This window comes from Ursus arctos, unplaced genomic scaffold (assembly GCF_023065955.2).
Source record: "Ursus arctos isolate Adak ecotype North America unplaced genomic scaffold, UrsArc2.0 scaffold_34, whole genome shotgun sequence".
Classification (NCBI taxonomy): Eukaryota; Metazoa; Chordata; class Mammalia; order Carnivora; family Ursidae; genus Ursus; species Ursus arctos.
This window is the reverse complement of record NW_026623030.1, coordinates 11,072,265-11,097,592: the sequence shown is the minus strand read 5'-3', so window position 1 is coordinate 11,097,592 and position 25,328 is coordinate 11,072,265. Positions and strand designations below refer to the sequence as shown.

General features: G+C 47.2%; 1 protein-coding gene across 5 annotated transcripts in view; it reads right to left on the bottom strand.

The window, feature by feature from the left end:
• Positions 1-25,328, bottom strand: part of NF2 (NF2, moesin-ezrin-radixin like (MERLIN) tumor suppressor) — a 75,903-nt gene that overhangs the window by 14,516 nt on the left and 36,059 nt on the right. For 3 of the 5 annotated variants that reach the window (XM_026484772.4, XM_044379034.3, XM_026484773.4), the window contains exons 5-15: positions 22,192-22,260; positions 21,288-21,370; positions 19,335-19,410; positions 15,367-15,501; positions 12,311-12,385; positions 10,367-10,480; positions 7,741-7,863; positions 6,794-7,011; positions 5,335-5,440; positions 2,375-2,502; positions 506-671 (exon numbers count right to left, since the gene is read on the bottom strand). In XM_026484772.4, the coding sequence (XP_026340557.1) occupies positions 506-671; positions 2,375-2,502; positions 5,335-5,440; positions 6,794-7,011; positions 7,741-7,863; positions 10,367-10,480; positions 12,311-12,385; positions 15,367-15,501; positions 19,335-19,410; positions 21,288-21,370; positions 22,192-22,260 (1,293 nt within the window). Of the gene's footprint in view, positions 1-498; positions 672-2,374; positions 2,503-5,334; positions 5,441-6,793; positions 7,012-7,740; positions 7,864-10,366; positions 10,481-12,310; positions 12,386-15,366; positions 15,502-19,334; positions 19,411-21,287; positions 21,371-22,191; positions 22,261-25,328 lie in introns of all 5 variants that reach the window. The other 2 variants (XM_026484777.4, XM_026484775.4) reach the window with 2 other exon arrangements.

Here is a 25,328-nt window from a genome sequence, read left to right as displayed (position 1 = left end):
ACCTTTTAAAACATTAACGTTCTTCTAGACACTTTTGTGTAAGTTTTTCAACGTTAAAATTCAGAAGTTGGTTTCTTTAAAGCAAGAACAGAATTGTTTTTATAGTCCTTGCCACTTAAAAACCCAAAAAGACTAGAGGGAGAGTCCATACTCAACAGCCTCCGTCTCATTTTGCTTTCTCATGAAGTAAGGCAGCTCCCTGGGCAGAACTCCCCTTGGCTTAGAAGACAGAATTGCTTTCCTGCTAAATGATGGATCAAAACCCGTCTCGTAACAGTGATTCATTTCATCAGAGCTTTTAACAGGCTCCCCTTCCATCAAGCCAATGGGCTCACAATCACTGGTGGATTTAATTCCCTTTCTGGCGTGAGTTAAAAAATTTCCTCAACTAAGTACGTATAAAAAATGGTAACAGTCTAACGACTCGGCTCCTCAGGAAACCAGATGCCAACCTCACATTTCATTAATGACTGTCCTGATCAGTGAAGGACAGGAGACTCGGTACCTTCTTGATGGTATTGTGCTTGCTGCTGGTGCCACCCCGGTCGGAGTTCTCGTTGTGCAGAATATCCAAGGCTGTCTCCCTCTCTCTGAGTTTCAGGGCCTCGATCTCGGTCTTGAGTTCATTGAGCTGCTCCTGCAAGTGCTTGCTCTTCTCCATGTACTCCACTCTGCCGGCAAGAGGACATTGTGCATCACGGCTCTGGTGGCAGTATGACACGGGATCCAGGGTCTGCGGCCTGGGGTCCACTCCCGGGCTGGGGGAGCCGGGGCCTCACCTAACAGGTCTGAGTCTGTTTCCTCGTCCATGAGATTGGGGTAATGCTCACAGGGCTGTAGTCAGAGTTAAGTAAAATAAAGCACAGGAAAGGCCCCTGGTAAACTCTCAGAAAGTGCTCTACGAATGCCCGTTACCGCAGATAGCTTTTAGTTCTGCACAAGTAACGACACAATGAATCAAAACTCCTGGCATCCAAAACAATCTCCGGTTTCAACCCTTCTTGGATAAGTGATTCTATGCAAGTGACCTCTTCTGATAGGCCCTGGCCACGTCCTTACTTGTTTTGGGATGTCATCTCCTAAAGAGGGTGGAAGCTCACTCAGCCAACACCAGGAAGAAAAAGATCCCCACCATCGCCTGCAAATAGATATTCTATCTATGATGGTGAAAAATCTGGAAATCCTCCTCAAAGTGTCCACCTCTAAGGACATAAGGCTAACCATGCAACACAAACACCAGGAACATTCTGTAGTGATGCCCATGGCTGGTATGTGGAGTCTGTCACGTGCATGGGTAATAAGAAAACACAAACTATAAAAAAGCAGGACCCAGAACAGGATGTAGCCTCACCCCGGTCACAACCATGAAATGCTCACTGTGCCTGGTCAATGGAGAAAGGCTGGAAGGGCACCTCGGACAGCAGACACCACAGACAGAGAGGCTCATGGGTGCTCGCCCTGGGCTCCAAGGAGACAGTGTCCCGAGAGAGCTATCCCAAGGATACTGGACAAGGTGAGAGCACAGAGCCTCACACGGGCTTAGAGCTGAATCCTCATTCTGCCCCTCATCAGCCGTGTGATGCTGGGTGAGTTCATTAAATGCTGTAGATGTCATTTATAAATGGCACACTAAAACCCACCTCAGATGTCGGCTTGATGTTAGTTAGCGGGAATGAAATGAGACAAAGCTAGAAAGCCCTGCCACCCAGGCACTCAGTACATGGTTCTCCAGCACGCTGTGGCACAAGCAGCCAATTTACCTATGGCTGGGAACTGGGGGGACCATAGTCAGACTTCTTCTGTAGTGAGACTCCTTGCCACCTCGGTTCCACCAACCATGAAAGGAAGGAGGAGCGCACAGCAGAAGCTGCTGTAACAGGGCATGCAGGGCTCAGCTTGGGGCTGCCCCATGCAGCAGGGCTAGCCTGACCTGGACGTTTGCTTTCCTCGGCCTTGAGCCCGAGTCTCTCTGCTTACCCTTGCTCTAGACACGGGAAGTGCCGCCAGTCTCAACCACCAGAGCACATAACCGGGAAACCTGTTCTGTTACCGTGTTCAGACATTATCACAGGCTCTATCCCCATGTGAACAGCAGTCTGACAGACTCGGAGATCCCTGACAACCAGTCCCAGCCTGTAGATGAGGTTTTGAGCCACCGTAGACTCCAGGTCACCAATCAAGAATCATTGTTATCCTGCAAGACTGATTGCTGGTGTGATGTGCTTCACTTCTGATGAGGACATTCTTCCTCTGGAGAGCAACCCCTGCGGGAGCTTGGGACAGGCTCCTGCAGTGACCCTCCAGTTTTCCCAGGCCCAGGTGGCCCCGCTCTAGCTCACCAGCTGGCGGCACGGAGGTCAGGGGGACTACGTACTTTTCTTTCTCTATCTCCATGGAAAGCCGCTTCATGTCAGTATCCTTGAAGTCGAAAGACAGGCTGTCACCGATGAGGCTGAAGCTTGGTATGTCGGGAGGCAACGGTGCTGGAATTGGGTTCATAGGCTATGAATGAGAAGTCTCCAGTTAGGAGGGCCAGGTTCTATGAGAACGGGGGCACTGCTGTGTTGACCACCCACCCTCCAGCAGCCACAGAAGCAATGGGCACAGCTTGGACCCTGCCTCCCTCCCAGCACCACCACGGCCTCACATCACAACTGTCGCCCGTTTCTCCTCCTCCAATCTACATATACTGGCTGCTGCCAGGTGATCGACCCCAAAGATCTCAAATCCAGGTAAATCATTCCTCTCCCCTCAAATCTTTAACAGCTCTTCATACTCAGCCAACTTACACACAAACTCCCACCCACTTCTTGGTTGAGGAAGCCCTCAGGCCCTGGGCTAGGAGCTGGAGATGCAGAGAACAAGACAGAGTCCCTAGCTCTGAACAGCTGAAAGTATCATTCAGGAAACAGAGGTGCTCACAGATTATCATGGTTAAGTACGGTAGATGCTGTAGCCAGAGGGTGAGCAGTGGCCGAGGGAGCTGCGGAAGGCATGCTAGAAGACATGCTGCTTCTGCTGGCATCAGAGGATATGCCAGAGGAAAAGGGGCATGGTACTAGGCAGGGCAGACAAGGCTCAGCAAGAATGCTGAGGGTCTGCAGTGCCAGCGTGGGGAGCAGGCTGGGAGACCGTGACCAGACCCTACAGAGCTCCCCTGCATGCTGAGGGGCTTGGATTCAGACCATGGAGCCAGAGTAGGGCTTGAAGCAGAGGATGGAGCGATTAGATTTGAGGACTTCCTCATCCCAGAACAAAGGGTCACCTAAAATATGGCCCCAATCTAGTCCAGCTTCTCCTCCCACTTGCCCTAACAAGTCGTGAACAGTACCATTTCTGTTCCTTTGCTTAAACCACTCCTCTCCCTACATGCCATCTCTCAGGGCCCTTCTCAAGTACTAGGATTTTTCACCAAAGTCTTTCTAGATCCCTCTCAGCCAGATGGCAACTCTTCTTTGCTATGCGTTAACATTGTGTTTCTGGTTCTGTTATGGCACTTCCCTAACTCCGCCCTGTAAAAAATCCTTTTTGGCTGTGTCTTCTTCTTTTATTGTTGGCAAGTTTCCTAAGGGCAGGATCTGCCTCTCTTTCATCCTTGGATCCTTGGCTGAGTCTGGGACGGCGTCTGGGAAAGGGTAGAGGCCCAGAGCGCTCATCTGAGACGATGACAAGACCTAAGGCAGACTGCCTGTGTGGGTGTTGAAGGTGGTGCTGAGAGGGGGCTTCTGGGGTACTAGAACGTTCTGTTTTCTGATTTGGGTGCTGGGTGCATGGGTGTGTTGAGTTTCTGAGAATTCATCAAGCTGTACAGTTATAATTGGGCACTTCTCTGTATGTATGTTATACCTCACCAAAATTTCCAAAAAGACGGGCGCTCAGTGCTGCACTGTGGGTAAGAAAAGACACTGGTACGACCTCTGTGGAGAGCATCTCGATGGAAAAACCTGACCCCACAGCTCTATTTATGAGAATTTATTCTGCCAGGATATTCACCGTATGTGCGAAGATTTGTGCTCAGGGATATTTTCCACAGTTTTGTTCACAACTGCAGAAGAAAACAGACTAAATAGCCATCCACAGGGGACTGCTTAAATGAATTACAATCCATCCATACCACGAGATATGATTAAAAGGCTGATACGGATGAACTCCTCCAGGACTTATTTATTTATTTACTGTCTGAAGAGCGTATAAAGTTTGCTCCAGTGTAGGTTTTGTTTTATTTTATTTATTTCTAAATTTTTAAAGATTTTATTTTTGACTGATCTCTACACCCGGCGTGGGACTCAAACCCTCAATCGTGAGATCGAGTCGCACGCTCTACCGACCGAGCCGGCCAGGAACCCTGCTCCAGTGTATGTTTTAAAACCACACACATCTCAGGTGCCCGGCCCGGACAGCGGCAGAGATCCTGAGGCAGGACCATCGGCCCACTCAGCCCACCGAGCCATGAGCAAGAATACAGAATGGCTGTTCGAGCTACATGGCTGGCTTGGGGTGGCCTGTCACACAGCCACAGAGAAGCAGAACAGATGACAACAGCAAACTGCTCCCATTTCCCTCCACCTCAGACCCTGGGCTGCTTCGTCTCTGTGGCCCCGTGCACCCCTTTGCTGCATATGCCGTACGAGTGTGTGGTGCGTGCGTTTGTGCCATGGGCACGTCTGTGTGTTGGCTGAGAATACCCCCGTCTCTTTCCCACCTAGCTAGTTCCCACTTACCCTTTAGAAGCCAGCTCAGGTGCCATCCTATGCCTCCCCTGCCCCTGCAGCCTGGGCTACATTCTCCTCGAGGGCCCTGTGCCCCCTGTCTGGATACAGACTCTGCAGCTGCCTGGTATTACATGGAACAGAATAGTCTGCCGAACTGAATGCACAGAGGACGGGAAGGGAAGAGACTTCTCTCTTCACTGTGTGACTCTGTTTAATTGAAGTCTGCCTCCTTATCCCAAAATTGAGTCTGGAAACTGGTTCTTACCTGGCAATAGTTCACTCTGAGATACACAGGTACATGGTATACAAGGTAGCTAAGATTACACACAGCCTGGCATCTAGAGGCTATCCTCTCTGGAGGATAATTTGGGACTACGTTACTTAGAATAAGGAAAACGTTTCAGAGCTGGGGAAGGCCCGGCTGCCTGTTATCTAGGCAACCGGAGAGGTGACTCGTCCAAGGCCAAATGGCAGACCAGGCATTCTATCCAGTCCCCAGCCACAGGCCCTCAGCATCACTCACTCTGCCGTGGCACCGCCAGGGGAACGGAAGGGCTGGGAGGGGAGGGGAGGCAACGAGGCCTGAAGCAGCTGCAGGCCGGCAGCCCGCAGCCAGGCTCACCGGGTATGTGGGCTTGGTGGTGATTTCCAGGAGCTTTTGCTTGGCTCTTCGCTCTGCCTCACGGGCTTCTTGCAGGTCCTGCTTCAGCTGATCTGCCTCCTTGGCCCTGCAAGGGAGGAGGAGACAGTCAGTTCCACGAAAGTGATGGCTGGAGGAAAGAGAGCCCTCTTCCCCACTATCCCCCTGGAGAGGAGGGACGTGAGTTAACCCTGAGGATGGCCCCAGATGTGGCAAACAAGGTGAGTGGCTGGGGGGACATTTATGTGAAAATCAGACCTTCCAAAGCAAGGACAACATTCCTGAGGACTGTTCAATGCGATGGTAAATCTAAACCGGGAGAGCAGGGAAGCCAGTGGGCAGGAGTCAAGTTCAAACCTCTGGAGCTGGTAGAGGGGGAGAAGTGGGGGAGGGGCCAGCAGCTTCCTCTGCTTCACTTCTGGGTGAGCGTTGGCTGGGCAAAGGTACAGTACAGTGGATCTAAGGGCTTATATTGGATCATGAAGGGCAGGATGTGAGAGAATGGATTCTTCACAGCCCCCCAGTAAAACAACTGCAGGCCTGGGGCCAACCTCAGGCAAGAAGACGGGCACCAATGCTGAGGGCCTCACACCTCACCGTGCAAGACACAGGACCCAGGGGGCCCTGCCCAACATGCATCAGTCAGAGGGGGAGAGACCCACACACAGAAAGAAAGGGGCCCGAGACAGGGCAGGAAACAAAGAACCATATTCTCAGAACGACGTGCAAAAAGTGGAGAGGAAAGTGTTGTGAATGCACCTTGGTAGCAAAGAGCCAAATTCAAGTGTTCTAAATCAACAGAGCCAAATGCTGTGGGGAATGTGCCAGTGTTTATCTGAAGGCTGCAGGACCAGAACAATCCCGAGCCTAGAATAGTCTTTGGAAAGTACAGACTACAGTTCCATCCTTCAACCTGGTCGTGAGCCGGACACAAAGAGGATCCCAGCCCTCCCCTCCTATCTGCCTCAGGAGCCTTAGGGCCAAGAAGGGCTGCAGGGAAGCGGGTTCCTCCTTACTTCGTTAAAGGTAAATAGCTGCTATCTCCCCATATGTCCCCTAAATGAAAGGGAAAAGAACCACATTTTTTAAACGTAAGAGCCCCCTTACCGCTCCTCAGCTAAAAGTAGTCTGCAGCCGTGCTTGATGACTTTCCTGCAAACACGGCTATCAGAGGGACGGCAGTCTATCACAGGCACAAGCACGACCAGAGGTCCACTCAACAAGAGAGCCGTGTTCCTGAGCCTTTCCGCTAGTTCCAGCCCCCAAACCCCACACTGGCTTAAGTACCAGTCCTCACCAACCTGTCAAGGGACGAGCCCTCCCCTGCCCCAGAGAGGGAGAAGCAGCTTGCGGACACGTGCAGTCAAGCTCTGCCTCGGGGCCAGGTTATGACTGAAGGGCCCCTCGCCTGGGCCCGGGCCCAGGACTCCCCACCTCTAACCTCCTCTCTGACTCCTCGGCCATCTTCAGCGCCAGCACCTCGGCCTCCAGCACCTTCTGCTCCATCAGGCGCTTCTCTTCCTCTGTCCGAATGGCTGTGGCCTTGATGCGCTGCATTTCCTGTTCGGCCTCTGCGGCCTTCTGTGCCAGGAGTTTTGCCTCCTCCTCCGTGATTTGGGCCTTTTCTGCCAACAGGTCAGCCGTCTCCTCAGACCGCATCTGGAGAAGAGCGCTGTCAGCTGGGATGGGGATCACGTGCCTGTCATCCCACCCGGATCTGGCCTCAGACACTCAGGTCAGCGGGAACCAGAGCCTCGGACTCCCTGGGGCCCTGCCACTGAATGTCCCGTCAGATGACACTCGGGCAAGGGATGACAAGCCACACCCTCAACTTTTCGGAAAGGCCCTTCAGGTTCTGCCCATGGGGAGCAAGAAGAAAGCACCTTTCTTAGTATCTTCATGAGCTGACGTGTATGCTTTATGAGGGAGAAAACCAACTTTACCTTGTTCTTTCCTTTTACATCAGTGGTTCAAACCAGCGGTGACTGTGCCCCCTGGGAGACAGCTAATAATGTCTGGAGACATTTTTATTTGTCACAAATGGGGGGTGACGGGGTGCTACTGGCACCTAGCGGGCAGGGGTCAGGGACATTGCTACACACCCCCCTCTTGCACTTTCGGCTCCCACCACACAGGGTGATCTGGCCCCAGTGCCAGCTGAGAAGCCCTGCTTTCAAGGCGCGCCCGGTGAAAGTGGGGCCTGGCTGCACATGAACTCCACCTGAGTCTGCCTCCGCCGACACAGGTGGAAAGAAAAGGCACCGTTTTGTTTTTTAGCTGGAATGTCAAAGCACATGTTACTAATCTGTGGTCGTCAAGAGGCCTAACTCCCAAAACGCATGCGCGTCCCCATGGAGCCCCCTGGGGCCCAGACCCCCCAGCAATCACCAGGGCTTCGTTGGCCATCGTTGCTTCTTCCTTCATCTGCAGCAGCCTCCTCTCCAGCTCATCCCTCGTGCGCTCTGCCTCCTCCCTCATCTGCTTCTCTCGAGCAAGGCGCTGCCGCTCCATCTGGGGGCCAACGACAGTGGCCACTGAGTCATGGGGCCCATGGCCTACAGTGCCACAGGGGCCCGAGAACACCCAGTGTCCAGAGTCCCCCAGGGAGACCCTCTTTGCTCCCCTTTACTTTAGGTCGCTGGTGTCATTCTTGTCACCCACCACCCTCTGTCCTTCAGAACCAGCTGCAGGACCAAAAGCTGTGTCCCTTGAAAAAACATCTAGAGGTGAGGGAACAAACAAAACAACAAAAAAGCAAGCCCTGCCAAGTCTACCTGGACCAAAGGAGGCATTCTTACACACTGTGTGCTGAAATGGCCACCCTGCCAATATCCCTTTTTGTTGGGAGACCTCACGTGGCTCTGCCCTGCAGCTGACAGGACACGATGCGGGTTCCTTCTCCCTGAGACGGAGCCCCAGAAACAGACAGCTCTTTTCTGGTTGGATGAGCCACCTCACCATTTCTCATCCACACGGACCCCTCCCACATCTCTAATTTCATCCACAATTGCTCCTGCCTCCGACCCACAGAGAAGATGGACCGGCTCTATGCAAGGCATTGGGAGTTCACACATTGTGTGTCACAGGGGGGAAGCTGCAGCGCCAAGGCACAGGCGCCCAGCCTCACGCAGAGGCAACTCCTGGCCAGGCCTGCGACTGGAGGGAGCCGAGCAGGGAACATGGCCCCTCCCCCATCCTTAAGGCACCAGTACAAAGCCGCCACTGCCTCCCGTGCCTTCTGGATCACTGTATTAATTGGGCCACATGCAGAGCTTAATAAGAGGAACAAGCACAGGACAAGCGCTATTCTCTGTGATCCTAGGGCATTAACTGAGCTCAGAAAACAGAAGCCAGAAGTGACCACTGCACTATTTTCTTCCTTAAATAGAGCACATTTAATTACTTCTTGCTTCAATCTTGTCCCAAACACAAGATTTTTAAGACTGCTGCCTTTTCTAAATACTGAGCCAAAAAAAAAAAAACGCCTTGGGCCTCGAAGGAATAACGCAAAGACAAGCAATAAAATACTGTAAATTCTTCTCCAATTTCCCTCTTGCAGGTCAGTGAAAAGCTTGGCTAATTTGTTCTCTAATTTCCACTGCATTACAATTTCCATTAGGTAGATTACTGTATCTCCATAATTCTCCACTTGAAAAAAACCCAGGCAACAACCTTCTGTTCCCAGCACTGCACTTTCCCTGAGACCTCCACCCACTAGTAAGGGACCTCCTGTTTGCAAGGTGGTTTCAGTTTCACAAAGGCTTTCAGGTGCAACGTGTCCTTTGATTTGACACGGAGAAGACGTACCATTAGCTCCACTGGACAGAGGAGAAAACTGAGGTCTGGAAGGTAAGTCATTTACTAACGTCACACACTAAGTTTCACATCCGGTTCCAAGGTCAGTGTCTGTACTACTGGGCTATGAAGCCGCTGGCCTGCTGTTCTACACGCAGCGCAGGTCTGGGGCGTACGCATGCTATTCTCTGTCACGGCCCTGAGGCTGACGCGCTCATTGCCAGTTTCAGATCTCTCACTTCTAAGCTTTGCGCGGCCGAAAAGAGGTCAAAGGAGGCTCTTCTTGAAGTTGCCACTTAGACCCAGGCTAGCTCAGAAGCATTTCTTTGTCCAAGAAAACCCATTCCACCATCATGGCCCCCAAAGCAGCCGAAACAGTCTGCTGTCTCAGAGAGCAAAGGCACGGAACGCTGAAAGCATGCTGGATCAAACTGGGCATTTCATTCCAAATCTCAGGGCAGGGAGCCAGCCTCGCCGGAGTCCCCACATCAGAGAGCTGCACACAGACTAATGATTACACCTCTGAGCCTGCTAGTCCTGAGGGCAGCTGACTGCAGCTGCTGCTACTCCGTCTAGGAGTTGGTCCAAAACCACAGTGGATATTCTCAGCAGCGAGGCTCAGATTAGTTGTGTGGATTTTGGAGAGTCAACATGGTTTATGAGTAAAAAACAATGATGTGGACCGTCCAGTCTGCTGATAAGCACTCCCAACACCTCCAGCCGCGGGCAGTGTGCCGCCTGGGCTGACCTGTGGCGGGGAAGTGCCGCTGGCGTCTAATTAGCATTCCCGCAGCAAGCCCGAGACGCAGCCATGCATTATATCACCACCTAATTAGAAAAGGACAAGGCTGGGCAAAGGAGACAGGCAGGCAAAAAGAAAGTGAGCTAATCAGGTAGACAGATGGATGGATGGATGGATGGACAGATGGATGGACACAGGCTTGCCTATCTCTTCCCAAGCCTACCTTAATCACACTTCACTTACTTAAGTGGGGAAATAACCAGAGATGTTTCTTATAGATACGCTATTGGAGTTATTCCTCATTTCCAGAGCGGACACCCACCAGCTGGGCACCAGCCAGGAAAGATCCAACACAGATAAAACAAGAGAAAGTGGATCTATTGCCAAATGACACCTGTCAACCCATGACCGCTGCTTACCTCCCAGGCCAAGACCAGGAAGCAGAGACAACGGCGGTTCAGACACAGTCTTGCTCACCTGCTTTCTAGCCTTCTCCTCCCTGGCCTGGGCTTTCATCTGCTGAACTTCCAAAGAATCGGCCTTCCTTCTCCTCATAAAAAGGTCATGGTTCCCAATACAGAGCTGGAGAATCTGTGGTCACGGAAGCAGTGGAAATGTTAAGCCCACAAATTTACTTCAGTGCCTACCAGCTCACCAGAGCTATGGCATCTTGGTCTCAGGGCTCTTGGGGGCAGCAGGAAACCTGAGAAGTAAAACACGGAGTGAAACACCAAGGCCCTCCCTACTAACGGCCTCCAGTGCTCTCTGCTCTGGAGACAGGCAAAACGGAGGTGCCTCAAGTACGCCAGGGGGCAAAAATCGCAAGTGAGGAGAGGAAGAGATGCCGCTTCAGCGTGTCTTCTGGATGCGCCGCATTCTCCTAAGTTAAGATGTGGCTCTGCAGATCAGGGAGGGCAGGAAAGCTCATTCAATAGGCTGGGCTGGGACAACAGGTTATTCATGTGGAATAAAAGAAGCTGGATCCCTCCCTTACACCGTACACAAAAATCGGAAGAATTAAAGATTTAAATGCCAAGACTGAACCCTTGAAATTTTTAGAAAGGAATATAGAAGAGTATCTTTATGACCACAGGATAAGACATTAAAAAAGGAGGAAAAATAAGCCACAAGCTGGGAGAAGATATAACCAACAAAGAATACAAACAGCCCAGAAATATTGACCAAAAGACACGAGACAAGTGTTTGACAAACAGACAATAAGCATGGGGGGGGGTATGTGTTGTCATGAGCGCTGGGTATCATATGCGACTGATGAATCACAGACCTGTATCCCTGAAACAAATAATACATTTTATGTTAATTAAATTTAAATTTAAAAAGAGAGGGACAATCAGCTTGGCCAAAAAATATACAAAAAGATGTTCAACCTCATTAGTAAATATACAGATGCACATTAATATGACACTGAGATACCATTTCACACGCACAATAGTGACAAAAAATTTTAAAGGCTGATAATGTAAGCGCGGAAGATATAAAACAAATGGAAGCTGCACCTACTGCACTGGATCTGTCAGTCAATTCACCTTGTTTGGAAAACAACATGGTGTAATCCTGAACTTGGACACAGACTTAAACCCTGCCCCTGTACTCCTAAGCAGATACTCTCTAGAGAAACTATGGCCGTGAGCAGGAGGCAGGTACGAGCATGTTCACAACAGCCTTGTTGAAATGGCAGAGAAGTAGAAAGAACTAACTTATTAATAGGAGAATGACAAATACATATACATACATATACGTGTACACACACACACACACACACACACACACAAAGGAATACGATACAGCAATGAAAAGAAAGGGATCGTACCTTGAAGCATCAATATAGATACACCTCAGAAAAAAATGTTGTGTTAAAAAAAGTGACAGAAGAACACAGACAGTTGACAGCACTTGGTAAATTTCAAAAGTTCACAAAACTTAATAGTATATTCATTTTGCTATATATTAAGTCAAGTTCTGAGGAAAAGCAAGGGCCTAATAGGCACACAGCTCAGAATGGTGATCACCGTTGGGGAGGAGTGTGGGGGAAGCCAGCAGGATGCTAACATGAGGGGTTCTAACAGTACCGGAAGTGTGCTATTTCTTAAAGCTGGGTAGTGGTAGTAGCTGTTTATTTTTGCCCCTCTTCATACCTAATACACATTATACTTATCCTTTTATATGTATAAGGTACCTCCATAAAAATAATTTTTAAAACTCCACATCACAAAATTTACGTTTGACTCATTAGGTTAAGCTAAAGGGAAGAGTCTTTCAAGGTCTATCAGCAAAGTGTGTAGCAAGTGGGCTATCATTCTACACGTTGCAAGAGGTTACTCTCATATGCTCTCAAAAAAGGTGCTCAGGTTCTCAGAAAAACTACAGTTATCAGTAACAAAAACCAGGATCTCAACTTACCAGCTTATTAACACGAAGCTTTGAGGAGTTAAATTTAAAGACATCGATTTTCTTATCCAATGGTTTAATAGTAAACTGAAAGAAGGAAGCAGAAAACAGTTTCAGTCTGACAGCCTAGGGTGTGAGCACCAACAAGGAAATTCCACAAAAGCAGCAACCACACTGGCAAAGATCCAGCGTGAGGCTGTGCCTTGTCCTGGCTTCCTGGTGCCCGGGCACTAAACCATGCTGAATTATAAGTGGCTGAGGGCGCCAAGTCCGGGGCTGTGGAAGTTCAGGATCCTGGAAGGTGTGTTGTCAGCACCATCTTAGGCTTGGAAACCTGACATGCCAGCCTTCAATGGGCCCCACCATGAGGCCAACCCTGGGAAGCCCGCTGCAGAGCCATAGGCCCAGCTCTGCCTTCGGGAAGCTCACCACCTAGCTGGAAGTAGACTGACGACAGTCAGTTACTTGAGAACTTACATCCTCCATCAGTGCCTCACTGGGTGGCACAAATCACAAATGTCACGGGGGTTCAGCGTAGATCTACCATAAGTAGGAGGGCAACTTCAGCTGGTCATAGACAGAGTATGACAGGGAAGCCAAAAGGTTGGACAGAGGGCCATTCAGGATGGGGCAACAACATAAATGAGGGGGAGATAAGGAAACAAGCAGTGTGTGTGTGTGTGTGTGTGTGTGTGTGTGTGTGTGTGTGTGTTTGACGTTATTAGCTGACGACTAAGATGATATCGTGGGCTCAGACTGGGAGGCAGGCAGGGGCTGCTGGGGGTGGACAGTCAGAGGGGCTGGGGTGTGATGTGGCAGCATGCAGGTCGTCACTCTGGGTTCTGAACACGGGGATTATCAGCTGAAAGCTGTTAATAAAAGCAATAGAGTGTGAAGAAGAACAGACTGTGGTAAAGAGGGAAACAGTTCCTGAAATCAAAGGGGAGAGAAAGCTGCATAAGGACAGGAGATCCCAGGGCCAGACCACTACGCAGGGAAGCATATGAAGAACACACGGCAACTGCTGTTCTCCCCCACTCCTGATCAGACCAGACAGATCCTCGATTTTTTAAAGATGCACTTAAAAGATGGGTATCTATTCCCGAGGAAGACATGCTAAGCAGATAAATACGCCCGGGAAGACAAATTTTTGGGTATTTCTTTCGCGTGTTATTTTGTCTGAGGAGTTGGCACACTGAGAATGATCCTCGGTCAGCTTTTGGTCAAGCTAACTTAGAAACACTCTTGCTCTTGGGGAGGCTGCTACTCGTGAATTTCGTGAGCTTATTTTTGGCTTTGAAGTCAAACCCTGGAGCTGTCAGTGGGAAACCACAAGTGGTGGGGAAACCACAGGCTCTGTGCTGTGCTGGGACGCGCAGAGAATCAATGGATCACTTAAAATAAACCAACATTTCTGTTTTGACAGCACGGCTGTCATGCATAACTACTAAGACCACTTCCTATTATGTCAAGTCAGCTTGAGGTCCTCTTACTGCATGAGTTATTGACATGATGGAACACGATGGCGCCCTGCCCCTGGAGAGGGTAGATTAGAGTTTATTGTGTCAGGCCGTACTAGGGGAGACTTTAATCCTTGGGTTCTGTGAAAAACGAGTGCTTTGGGAGCCTTTAGCACACAAATGCGTGGATATGCAGTAAACAGACTTTATGAAATTAGAGATGAAAAACTACCATGCCATAGCATACCTACTGCTTTAAGTCATGTGCAGCTTTCAACTGAAGTACTTTAAAAAAGAAATACCTAAGTGCTCCTCTTCTGGGCTACGTACAGAAAATCTGAGAGCCAGAATGTTTTGAATTAAGAAGCTCAATCTGTCTCATCAAGCATGGCCGAGGAGATCTCAACCACATTACTGGAAACCAGGAGCCTGGTGTTCCCTTTCTCGAGTTGCTAGTAGGGAAGGGAAAACAGGAAATCTGCTCCCAGTGTGGGCTCTGCAGGCAACCACACTAGCCGTCACTGTTCTCCCTCCACACTCGGCGTCCCAACTGTGTGTGCACCAGCACATCACAGAGCACCATCCAGGCCCACTGCCCTCTGCTGGGTGCCCTGTGCTCTCAGGACTCACTCTCTGCACCCCCTACCGGAAAAGCCCCCCCAAGGCTGCGACTTCAGGGAATGTGGAGCTCAGCCCCTGCTATTCCCCTCACCAATCGCAGCTCGCCTGATTCCTCCGCATCTCCGCTGCCTGATGCGGCACAGACACCCCAAACCTGGCCCCTGCTCTTGCTGCACGTTCTCGTGAGGAGGGACTCAGAGTCGCGGTGAGAAAAGTGAACCGCACTGGGTCATCATCACGTGCGTCATCAGTCCCTTGCACTGTAGGCCTGTCTTACAGCAGTCGGGGCCTTGCTTGACTGTAACTTCCCTGAGGGCTGAGACTGGATTTTCTACATCTTTGTTTCCCCTACGAAACCTAACACATAAGCAGATGCTTGATAATTCCTTTAAAATTAACAAAGAACAAATGAGCAAACGAATGAACATAAGATTAGTGTTTGGGAAAGGTCCACCGTGCTGTATAGAGGTATCTGATTTCTAACTTAGTGTTCAGCCAAGTTACTCAAACTTAATTATTCTCAAATTCTCACAAGTAGTTCTGATAGCCTTACTAATATCATCACCACGAGAGATACACACACACACATATACGTATGTGGGGAGATAAGTGGATAGATATCCCCACCACATGTGTAAGCACTGGACACTGAGAGACGGCTTAATGTCCACCACATTTAAAATTTCTCACTAGAAATGGAAAGGCAAGTAATAAGAAAGGTTACTTTCTGGTTTGTTTACTATTCTTTGGAGGTTTGTCTCCACAAGTTGAGCTCCCCAATCTCTTGTCAGTCAGCAGGGGGGTTTAGCGATGCCATTTGAAAATAGGATGCCAATACTGTTCTGTAAACAGAAAACAACAACCCCAAACCCAAAGCCTGGGGATTAAAGGATTTTACTGGTAACAAGGAGCAGCCTGGCTGGGGAGCCAGGGAAAGCCCGCAAGCTGCGCTGCTGGTGGGTCTGCATGCGAAGCACGTCCTCCTACCTCCTTGTCGCTGTATGAGATGTTTCGGATTTCATTCCACGGGAAGGAGATCTTGGGGGTCAGCCTGTTCTCAGGATCATAGATGTGGAGCCCCAGAGCATCCACTCCAAGGAGCAACTCAGTGCCCTTTTTATTCTGTAGATGCAACAAAGATGAGCCCCCGTCAGCTCCAGCAGAGGTTTGAGGTTTTATTCAACTTTCCAAAGAACCTGGCACACACAATTACATGTGACGAGTTCCAACAGATCCCAACAGAAGTCACAGCTGTTGTGTAACCCAGGGGGCCTCCAGCTTCCTAAATCAGGGCAGGCAGAGGCAAAACACCATTCTCATGACTCGTGTCCCGGAGAGGGATCGCTGGGGGCTTCTGTTACTGGCCTGATGGCCAAAGCACCAGCCATCTAAGCACTGTTACCTCCAATTAAATACAGTAGTCATACCCCACCCCCCTTATCTGTGGTTTTGCTTCCTACGGTTTCAGTTCCTAAGGTCCAGAAGCCGATGATCCTCCTTCTGAACTACTGTCAGGTCAGTAGTAGCCTAACGCTACATCGTAACACCTAAGTGATTCACCTGACTTCATCTCATCATATAGACATTTTATCGTCTCACATTATCATAAGAAGGGTGAGTACAGTCCAGTAAGATGTTAGAGAGAACACGTTCACATAACTTTTATTATAGTATACTGTTAAAACTGTTCTTTTTTATTGTTATTGTTGTTAATCTCACATTTTGCCCAATTTATAAATTAAGCTTATCACCAGCATGCATATATAAGGAAAAAAACATAGTGAGTGTGTGTGTGTGTGTGTATGTGTGTATGTGTGTGTGTGTGTGTGTAGGGTTTGGTACTAGTCACGGTTTCAGGCATCCATGGGGGGGTCTTGGAAGGGGACCCCTGTGGATAGGGGGACTATTATAACCAGGTTATCACAGATGTAGAATAAAAACCTGTAGAATTAAACATCTCTTACATTAAAAGAAAATGTAGTTGTACTACCAGAAAGGACATTTTTTTTTTTAAGATTTTATTTATTTATTTGACAGAGAGAGAGAGACAGCGAGAGAGGTAACACAAGCAGGGGGAGTGGGAGAGGGAGAAGCAGGCTTCCCCCTGGGCAGGGAGCCCCATGCAGGGCTCGATCCCAGGACCCTGGAATCACGACCTGAGCAGAAGGCAGACACTTAATGACTCAGCCACCCAGGTGCCCCACCAGAAAGAAAATTCCAAGTGCTGGGATCAAATGGTTTTATTTTATATTAAAATGTATTCTCAGTGTGATAAAGCAAATATAGTAAAATGTTAATTCTAGAACTTAGTGGGTACATATGGGTATTCACTGTAAAATTCTTTCAACTTTCTTATATGTTTGAAATTATTTGTAATGGGAAGTTGGAAAAAATATACCAAAATGAATTGTATACAAATTATACCTCAGGGTGCACCTGGGTGGCTCAGTCGGTTAAGCATCCAACTCTCGGTTTTGGCTCAGGTCATGATCTCAGGGTCCTAGGATCAAACCACTGGCAGAGCTCTATGCTCATTGGGGAGTCTGCTTGAGATTCTCTCCCTCTCCCTCTGCCCCTGCCCCCGCACTCTCTTTCTAATAAATAAATAAATCTTTAAAAAATAAATTGTACCTCAATAAAGCTGTTTGAAAATTTAATTGGTTGCACATATGTTGGTTGGCAGTCAGAGCAGACAGAGGGCAAGTGCCCTTGGCTCTCAGGCCACTGACCCAGCTACAGGCCTGGAGGCCACGACCTCAGGCTGGAGGCCCATTCACCTATGCTGTGTGGTGTCCTTTGTGTGGTGGTGGAAGGAAGCTCCCTGCACGAGGACCTAAAGCACCTGACCTGTTGCTGACAACTAGGAAACTGAACCAGATTCAAGGGCAGGAAAACAGGTCTGCAAACCGAGAAGATGCTCAGACTGTGATGAGAAGGACCACTCTAACAGCAGGTGTCAGGTGGACAAGTGAGTGCTCCAAGATAAATCTTTTTAGTCCTTCTAACGCTCCCCAAGTCAGGCGCTATTACCAAACCCTGAGAGAGATTCCCTCTGCAAAGCTCTTTAAATTACTGCATTAACATAAGTGAGGCTTTGTACTTTTAAGTGCTACAGTACATTTTGGAAAATGAGATATTTCATTATTTTGTGACTAGTTTAAATTTAAAAGGATTCTACCCTCTGCTTCCTATCATGACTCCCAACACTTCTAGAGAATAAACAGAGAGGCGGGACTCAAGCAGTCTCTTTTAAATTGTTTTAAGTACATAATTTCCTTAGTTGATGGTGAAATCACAGGAACTCGAACACAAAAGACACTAAAATATTCATTAGCTGTGTCTACTGTGTAACACAAAACACACACACAGCAATTGCGTATTTTAGTCTGACTGCTGTAGAAACATTTCCTAATAAGAGACTGTTTTTTAAGGACTGTAAAACACTACTTTTCTAGAATCTAGATGGTGGGCATATGGGCCAAGAGGAGTTATGTTGCCAAAAACCACAGAAATGTGTTAAACTAACCTGACCTTGAACAAACCAGACAATTAGCAAATGGAAATTAATAAAGCTTAAGAAAATAACCTTTTGCATTATTATAGAAAATCTTTTAAGCACTTGTTTACTATGTGAAATAACGTAACTTGCCAGCGTAATTTTATACGAACTAATCCATTAAAAAAATCCGTATTTAGAAAACAAATCAGTAAGAAAGCTATCCTACATTATTTAAAATGTATTACAATTTACTCAAATTTCATACAAAATTTTTTTTAAAGATTTTATTTATTTGACAGAGTGAGAGACCACAAGCAGGAGAAGCAGCAGGCACAGGGAGAGGGAGAAGCAGGCTCCTGGCTGAGCAGGGAGCCCAATACGGGGCTCAATCCTAGGACCCTGGGATCATGACCTGAGCTGAAGGCAGACACTTACCTGACTGAGCCATCCAGGCGCCCCTTATACAAAATTTACAGGAACCCAAAAAAAAGGAAAGCAAACCATAACTACGGTAAGAAAGGTGGACCACTGGGGCACCTGGGTGGCTCAGTTGGTTAAGCGTCTTTTGATTTTGGCTCAGGTCATGATCTCAGGGTTCTGAGATCGAGCCCCCCACCCCCACCCTGTATCTGTGCTGGGCGTGGAGTCTACTTAAGATTCTCTCTCCCTCTCCCAAAAAAAGAAAAAAGAAAGAAAGAAAGAAAGAGAGAGAGAGAGAGAGAGAGAAAGAAAGAACGAACGAAAGAAAGAAAGAAAGAAAGAAAGAAAGAAAGAAAGAAAGAAAGAAAAGCTGGGCCACTGTGGGTGATTGTTTAACACCTACTTCTCTGCAGTTTGGGAGCAGCAATGGAATACCTGAGCCAAGGGCATGAATTCCTTTGGAAGGGGTTCCTAGGTGCTGCATGTAGCAGCAGGACATCGGAGAAAGACGCTCAAGAGGCCCACCCAGCCAGGACTGAAAACAGAAGCCTCTGGTGTAGAAGCGGTGGGTTCCCAGAGGACAGTGGGACTCTTAATGGTCTGAATAGAAAACCAATTAGCCTGCTAGTGAGAACAAGAGTCCCACCACAACAAATCAGTAATCTGTAAAAGCAGCTTCACTCTCCTCGTGTCCTGGGGGAAGAAAGTATTTACAGGTGCTCCCTGTGGGCCAGATCTCACATAGCCAGAAATAATCAAACGTCACTCTCAGAGCATTCAAACAGGTTTCTGCTGAGCACAGGACCAGGCTCAAGTCCCCGTGGGGGCTCAACTGACACTTAATTACCAAGGATCTAATTGAAGACCAAAAATAGAAAACGAGGCTGTAAGACCCTCTCCCCTTCCTTTTCGATTCTCCTCCACTGAACCAGTAAAGAGTCTGCCACCCTGGAATAAGGAAGTAACCCATTTTAGCAGTCGGTCTCTGATTCAGTCTCTGTTTATACACAGGGAACTCAAAGAGGCTTCAACACACCCGGATTGCAAAGTAGTTCACACCGTACATCTCCAGGTCCTGAGCTATCTTCAAATATTCCATTTCAGCTTCGTCCCTGTGAGGAGAACAAAAGACACTGTTACCAGAGTTAAGTGAGAAAATAGAGGGCGGGCGCAGGCCAGCCTGCGCGCTGGAACCCACTGGAAGACGCCAGCCAGAGCAGATACCAACATGGCTCTTCCCAGCCCTGAGTCCATGAAACACACAGAGGTCAAGCAAAATTTCCCATCCCCATAAAAGCCAGAGAACAGATTCATTACAGTGTCTCTTGGCTTCAATTTCACGCTTTGCCCTTGGTAAATAAGGACACCCAGCTCAAGGAATTCAAGAAAAGCACGTGGTATGTTATCTTCTCCCCTCAAATGGATCCGGATATGCAGATTTGATTTAAGTTGTTGCTTTATCCCATTGTGAACTTTCTTCACCTACGTTTTGGTATTGAAACAATTCTCTCTGCAAGCTACCTGAGAGCTACCTTCCTCATTTTATTTCTTATTTCTTTGGGTGTTGTCAGAGGTTAGGCCAAGAGCTATCTGGGCTATAAAACCCAAGCCAGGTCACCTACTTCTAAGCTGTGAGTCAAATTTAAAGCAAGCCCTTAAAGCAGCAATGACTTGCAGAAAACTCCCAAATAGATACACTATTGAAATATTTTAAATCCATCTCCCTATGACCTTGCCCCTTCCCTCTCTCCAATCTCAAAATGCTCTCAAATGAATCTTAAAAATTCAACCTGAGAGAACACACAGTGTTGGCAAGCATCTGGAGCAACTAGAAATCACACACACTGCTGATGTAAATTTGTACAATTACTGTGAAAAATTGACATTATTTGTAATACCAAAAACCGAGAGATAGCCTGACGCCCTCAACGTCCATCAACAGTGCAATGGATAATTCATGTTTTATTAATATAGTGGAGTTCTGCACAGCGATGAAAATGAAATTTCATTGCCGTTACATACCACAAGCCCAAATCTCACAATATGATGCTGAGTAAAAGAAGTGAGACACAAAAAATAGACTGTCCCATGGCATTTATGTACAACTTAAAACAGGTACCACTACTCTATGGAGTTAGGGATCAGAAGAGTGGTTAGCTTTGGGGAGGAAGGATGGGGAGTTACGGCGGGGGTGGGGGGGTCACGTGCTATCTTGTCACCTGGTGTTACATGGTGTTTTCACTCTCTAATAATTCATTGAATGGTACATTATGACTTGCCCACTTTTCAGTATACGTATTAGGAAGCTAATCTGAAGAAGAGGACAATATTTTAAAGGCTAATGAAAAGATGATCAATTTCTACAGTGATCAGGGAAATGCTAACAAATACTTAAGATACAATATCTCGTCTTTTAGATTACAAAAAATTAGATCAATAAAAATGAGTGTTGGGGAGAAAGATGGGGGGGGAAGACATGTGCATATACAGCTGATAGGCAGGTAGATAGGTACGACCTTACTGGAGGGCGATTTAGTGGCACCTGTCAACACAAAATGCTCACATCCTTTGACTCAGCAACTCTTGCAGAGAAATGTATTCTCAGAACTACTCATGTAATTATATAACAATATTAGACTATACCCTGCAGGAAGCAAAAATCTATAGCTACCCCAAATGTCATCAGTAGAGGAATGGGCACAAAAGGGATGGGATATCCATACACTCTAATCCTGAACATGGCACTGAACATGGCACTGAATTACCAATGACTGCAGTGGGGACAGGCTGAGCACCCCCCTACCTCACACAGCATGCACCAGAAGGAGGACACACGCAAAACTGAAGACCAGCTACTCCCAGCTCTCCCTTTTCCTTCTATCTACCTTGGTACTGCCTTTTGTTCAACAAGCATGTCCTAATTTTGTAGTTCTTTAAAAAAAAAAAAAAGCCCATACGGAAATACAAACCAATAATGAAGCAGCCTCACCTGGCTCGGCCTCGGTGCTCTGCATACCAGGCTGTAATTCTCTCCTCCCACATTTCTGGAGTCATTTGATACAGATTTATTACCTACCAAAAAATAGAGCAAAATAAAAAACCCACACACAAAGGAAGTTTGGATATTGTTTGCCATTTTTATAATTATGCATCATTTTTACAAAACAGCAAAGCTATTTTTAAAAAGCCACATACAGGGAGAGCCAGTCACATCGCAGAGGTAGGCGTGTAAACAAGCGCCATTCAATCTGAGTCACAACTTAGAAGGGTGCACCCCTACTCAGGCCTAGGTGCACCCCTCGCCCAGCTGCGGCCTCTCTTTCCTGGGCTGCACGACCAAGAGGGAGGAGCTCCACCAAGCTGCATGTGCTGCGCCCTCCTCCTGCACAAAAGCCATCAAAGGAGCAGGGAAAGTCAGGGGAGGGGAGAAGCAGGCCTTTATTAAACATGACAGATGAGTGGAGCTATAAAATCAGGAGCAGCAAAAGGGAGGGAAGGCCCGCTTCTGTGGCTGATGAGCAAGATGCACAACACCGGGGATTAGGAACTACAATGTCCACCCTATGCATCTCTATCCATCCTGCCCCGCTGTAAAAGTCTCAGCTCCCCGCGCGGAACACATGCTGCTCCTGGGAATCACCTGGCGCTCACCCACCTTGAAGGAAACGAACATTCAAGGCCATGCTAGCTCTGGCAACCGCAAACGAACTCCACGAACCTTTGCTTTTTAATATTCTTAACAGAGACTCTACACTCTTTACTCAAGATCGATTACAAAATATTTATTTAAATGATTTCGCCGTGTACTTCCAATATTCCTTCAAGTCCCTCAGTTAGCTTTTTCATAGACCACGTCTCTGCTGTGTTTTTCCAAACAGGGGACGATTTCTTACCCTTTTTGGAAGCAATTCCTCTTGGGCCAAAAATCCACGCTTGTGAACAGAGGGGTCGTAGTCACCGTACTGGAAGGAGAAGAAAGGGAGGGCAAGCGATTGAGATTCTAGAGACAACTGCCATTTCTGAACTGCCATTTCTTATCCCCTCCCAGCTTGGGGAGCAATTCAGTTCCAATTCAGTTCTGATGACAACTCAAGATTTCAACCTTGCTAGTTTGTTATCCTTGAACGAAAATACAAAGCTGATTATATCTATGAACAGAGTTGCATAATCCCGTGAGGGATGGAAGGGTGATGTGCTAATAAGAATGTGACATTTGTATGGAAATGTAGCTGTGTTTTCTAACCCGCAAAGAAAGCAGTCACTACCAAAACATTAGCTTTTGAAAGGAAATAACAAAACACAACTGTGAAAGTTGTAATTAGCAATGTGTGATAAGAGTCTTACCTACAAATCCTAAGTGGCTGGTAATTGGAGCCAATTGCTAGGTTGGGAGCTGGGAATAACGTACGCAATAGCTTTAATACCTTTCATTCAGGCTCTGAAAAGTGCTTTGGAGAAATTTGATGCCAATGTTGTCATTCCCATTGCACAGACAAACAAGTAAAAGGTTAACTGATTTTCCCAAAGCTACAGAGCAAGTAACTAGTGGGGCCAGAAATGGGCCCTGTATTTTAATGTATCCTCTCAGGGACAACGACTTGGAAATTCATTTTCTGATTTAAGAAAAAATATCCCTTTCTTTCCAAGAAAACTTAAGTGTGACCAGGAAATATTAAAAAAAAAAAAAAGAGAGAGAGAGAGAGAGAGAAGGCATTTTCATCTCTCTCTGTCTCTCTTTTTTTTCCCCCAGATAGAGAGGGAGCATGTATGAGCACGGTAAGGAGGGGCAGAGGGAGAGGGAGGGAATCTCTTGCAGACTCCACGCCGAGCACTGAGCCCAACACGGGGCTCAATCTCATGACCCTGAGACCATGACCCAAGCCAAAATCAAGAGTCAGACGCTTAACCGACTTAGCTTCCCAAGTGCCCCCAAAAATGAAGGCATTTTTTAGAAGAAATTATAAACATATAAATATAAAATCGAAACCTGTCTCTTGGGATTGAACAGTGTTCATCACCAACTTTAAATTGTGCCTCATTCCCGTATCACCCTGCTAAAAAAGCACTACGAATTAATGTTTTTTAAGAATCTCATCATTATTTTTCAAATAGCGGAACTGTACCGCATCATTTTTTTGTGTTAAAGCAATTAATTTATCAAATTTAAATATTTAAAATATGCCACAGTTTTCTGTACCCCTGTCTAGGCATGTCTTCATTTAAAAAAATGTGAAGGGGGGCGCCTGGGTGGCGCAGTCGTTAAGCGGCTGCTTTTGGCTCAGGGCGTGATCCCAGCGTTCTGGGATCAAGCACCACATCAGGCTTCTCCGCTAGGAGCCTGCTTCTTCCTCTCCCACTCCCCCTGCTTGTGTTCCCTCTCTCGCTGGCTCTCTCTGTCAAATAAATAAATAAAATCTTTAAAAAAAAAACAAAAAAAAACCAACGTGAAGGAACCTGGCCTCTCTTGATCTCCCAAAGGCCTGGGGATGTGATCAGTCGGTAACTGGACTGAGTTTTAAGGGCATTCTCTCCGGAGGGAGCTGCAGAACACAGACAGGAGCCTGACTCTGGAAGGAGGCTGCTAAAGGTTAAGTCCCAGCTCTTTCACTTATTAGCTGACCTTGATAATTTTTGTGTCTCGGTTTTCTCATCTGTTAAATGGGGAATAATAACAGTATTTGTCTTACAGGACTTTTGGGAGATTAAATGAAATAATACCTGTAAAAACTGTAAAACTATGCTTGACACATAGCATGCGATACAACCTGATATGAAAAGACAAAAACTCAGATTGTTTTACCTCTGAGTCTGTTTCCTAATTTGTCATATGCGAGCGTTGGTCTTAGAGGATTTTGAGTGGGGGGCTGCTCTGGTATCCCTCTGAGGCCTTGAGGAAGGATTCCTCTCTCTCAACTTCAGCTTTGTCATCTGGAAAGCCTAGGTCATAACAGTGCCTGCCTTGTAAGCGGGTGACGAGGATGAAGATGATCTGGGGGAGCATTTTACATACTGGCTGGCATGTCAGTATTAGTGTTATCCTCTGCATTATTTATGACATTGGTTACTGTTTGCCTTTCTGATTTCTGAAGGGGTAGTACGCTAAAGTGAGCCTGTTAGCTGCATTTACAAACCTCTTAATGGTGCTGACCAAACTCTAAATGCAGAAGTCAGCAGATATGCAAAGTTAAAGCTGTAAATTCAGGTTTCAAAGGCTCACAGGATTAGCGACCCACGTTCTCATACTGAGCTCCCAGCTACTTCCATGATCACATGTTGCACATCTGAGCAATGCAGAGGCAGCAAAGACCCTGCTTAAAGAACTTCGCCACTGGACTAACTCCACTTACAACTTTAAAGCCACCTTGATGCGAGTGTCTGCTCTCAAATGCCTCTTTAAAAAACAAAAGGAGGAGAAAATCCTTAAGTGGTGGCAGTTGGTTAATATAAAAGCAAGTCATACCACTCCACAGATGGAGATGGCTGTTCCTCGCCCTCTCCGTACAGATGCATTCTGGTAACATAACCAGGGGTGATTTACTTTGAAGCTAATGAAGTTCGGGTTTTAGGTCTCTGCACCTACGTGGGCTTGACCCTAATTTTATATTCACAATTTGGTATTCTTGCATTGAAAAGAAGCCCCCTAAGTTATATCAACTTCAGGCCCCACAAAACCTGGATCCACCCCTGATACAAACCAAATGAATTTAAACTCAGGATGGGAGTTCACCATTTAAAGGATTCTTGAAGTCAATTCTTAGGTTAAACAGACGCTCTTTCTGGATATGAAATACGATCCTCTGACAAATACGTGGAAAATTAGACCAAATGTTCTGAAGAGGATTTCACAAAACATAAAGATCTGATCAATACATACACTGAATAAATAGATTCCTACCACATACCAGTCCACTAAATTCCAGGTGGATTAAAGATTCAAACCTATAAATGAAAATCCATAAAAATACCAGAACAAAATAGAGGACATGTGTATAACAACGGTGGGTGAAGCCATTCTAAAATCACTCAAAAC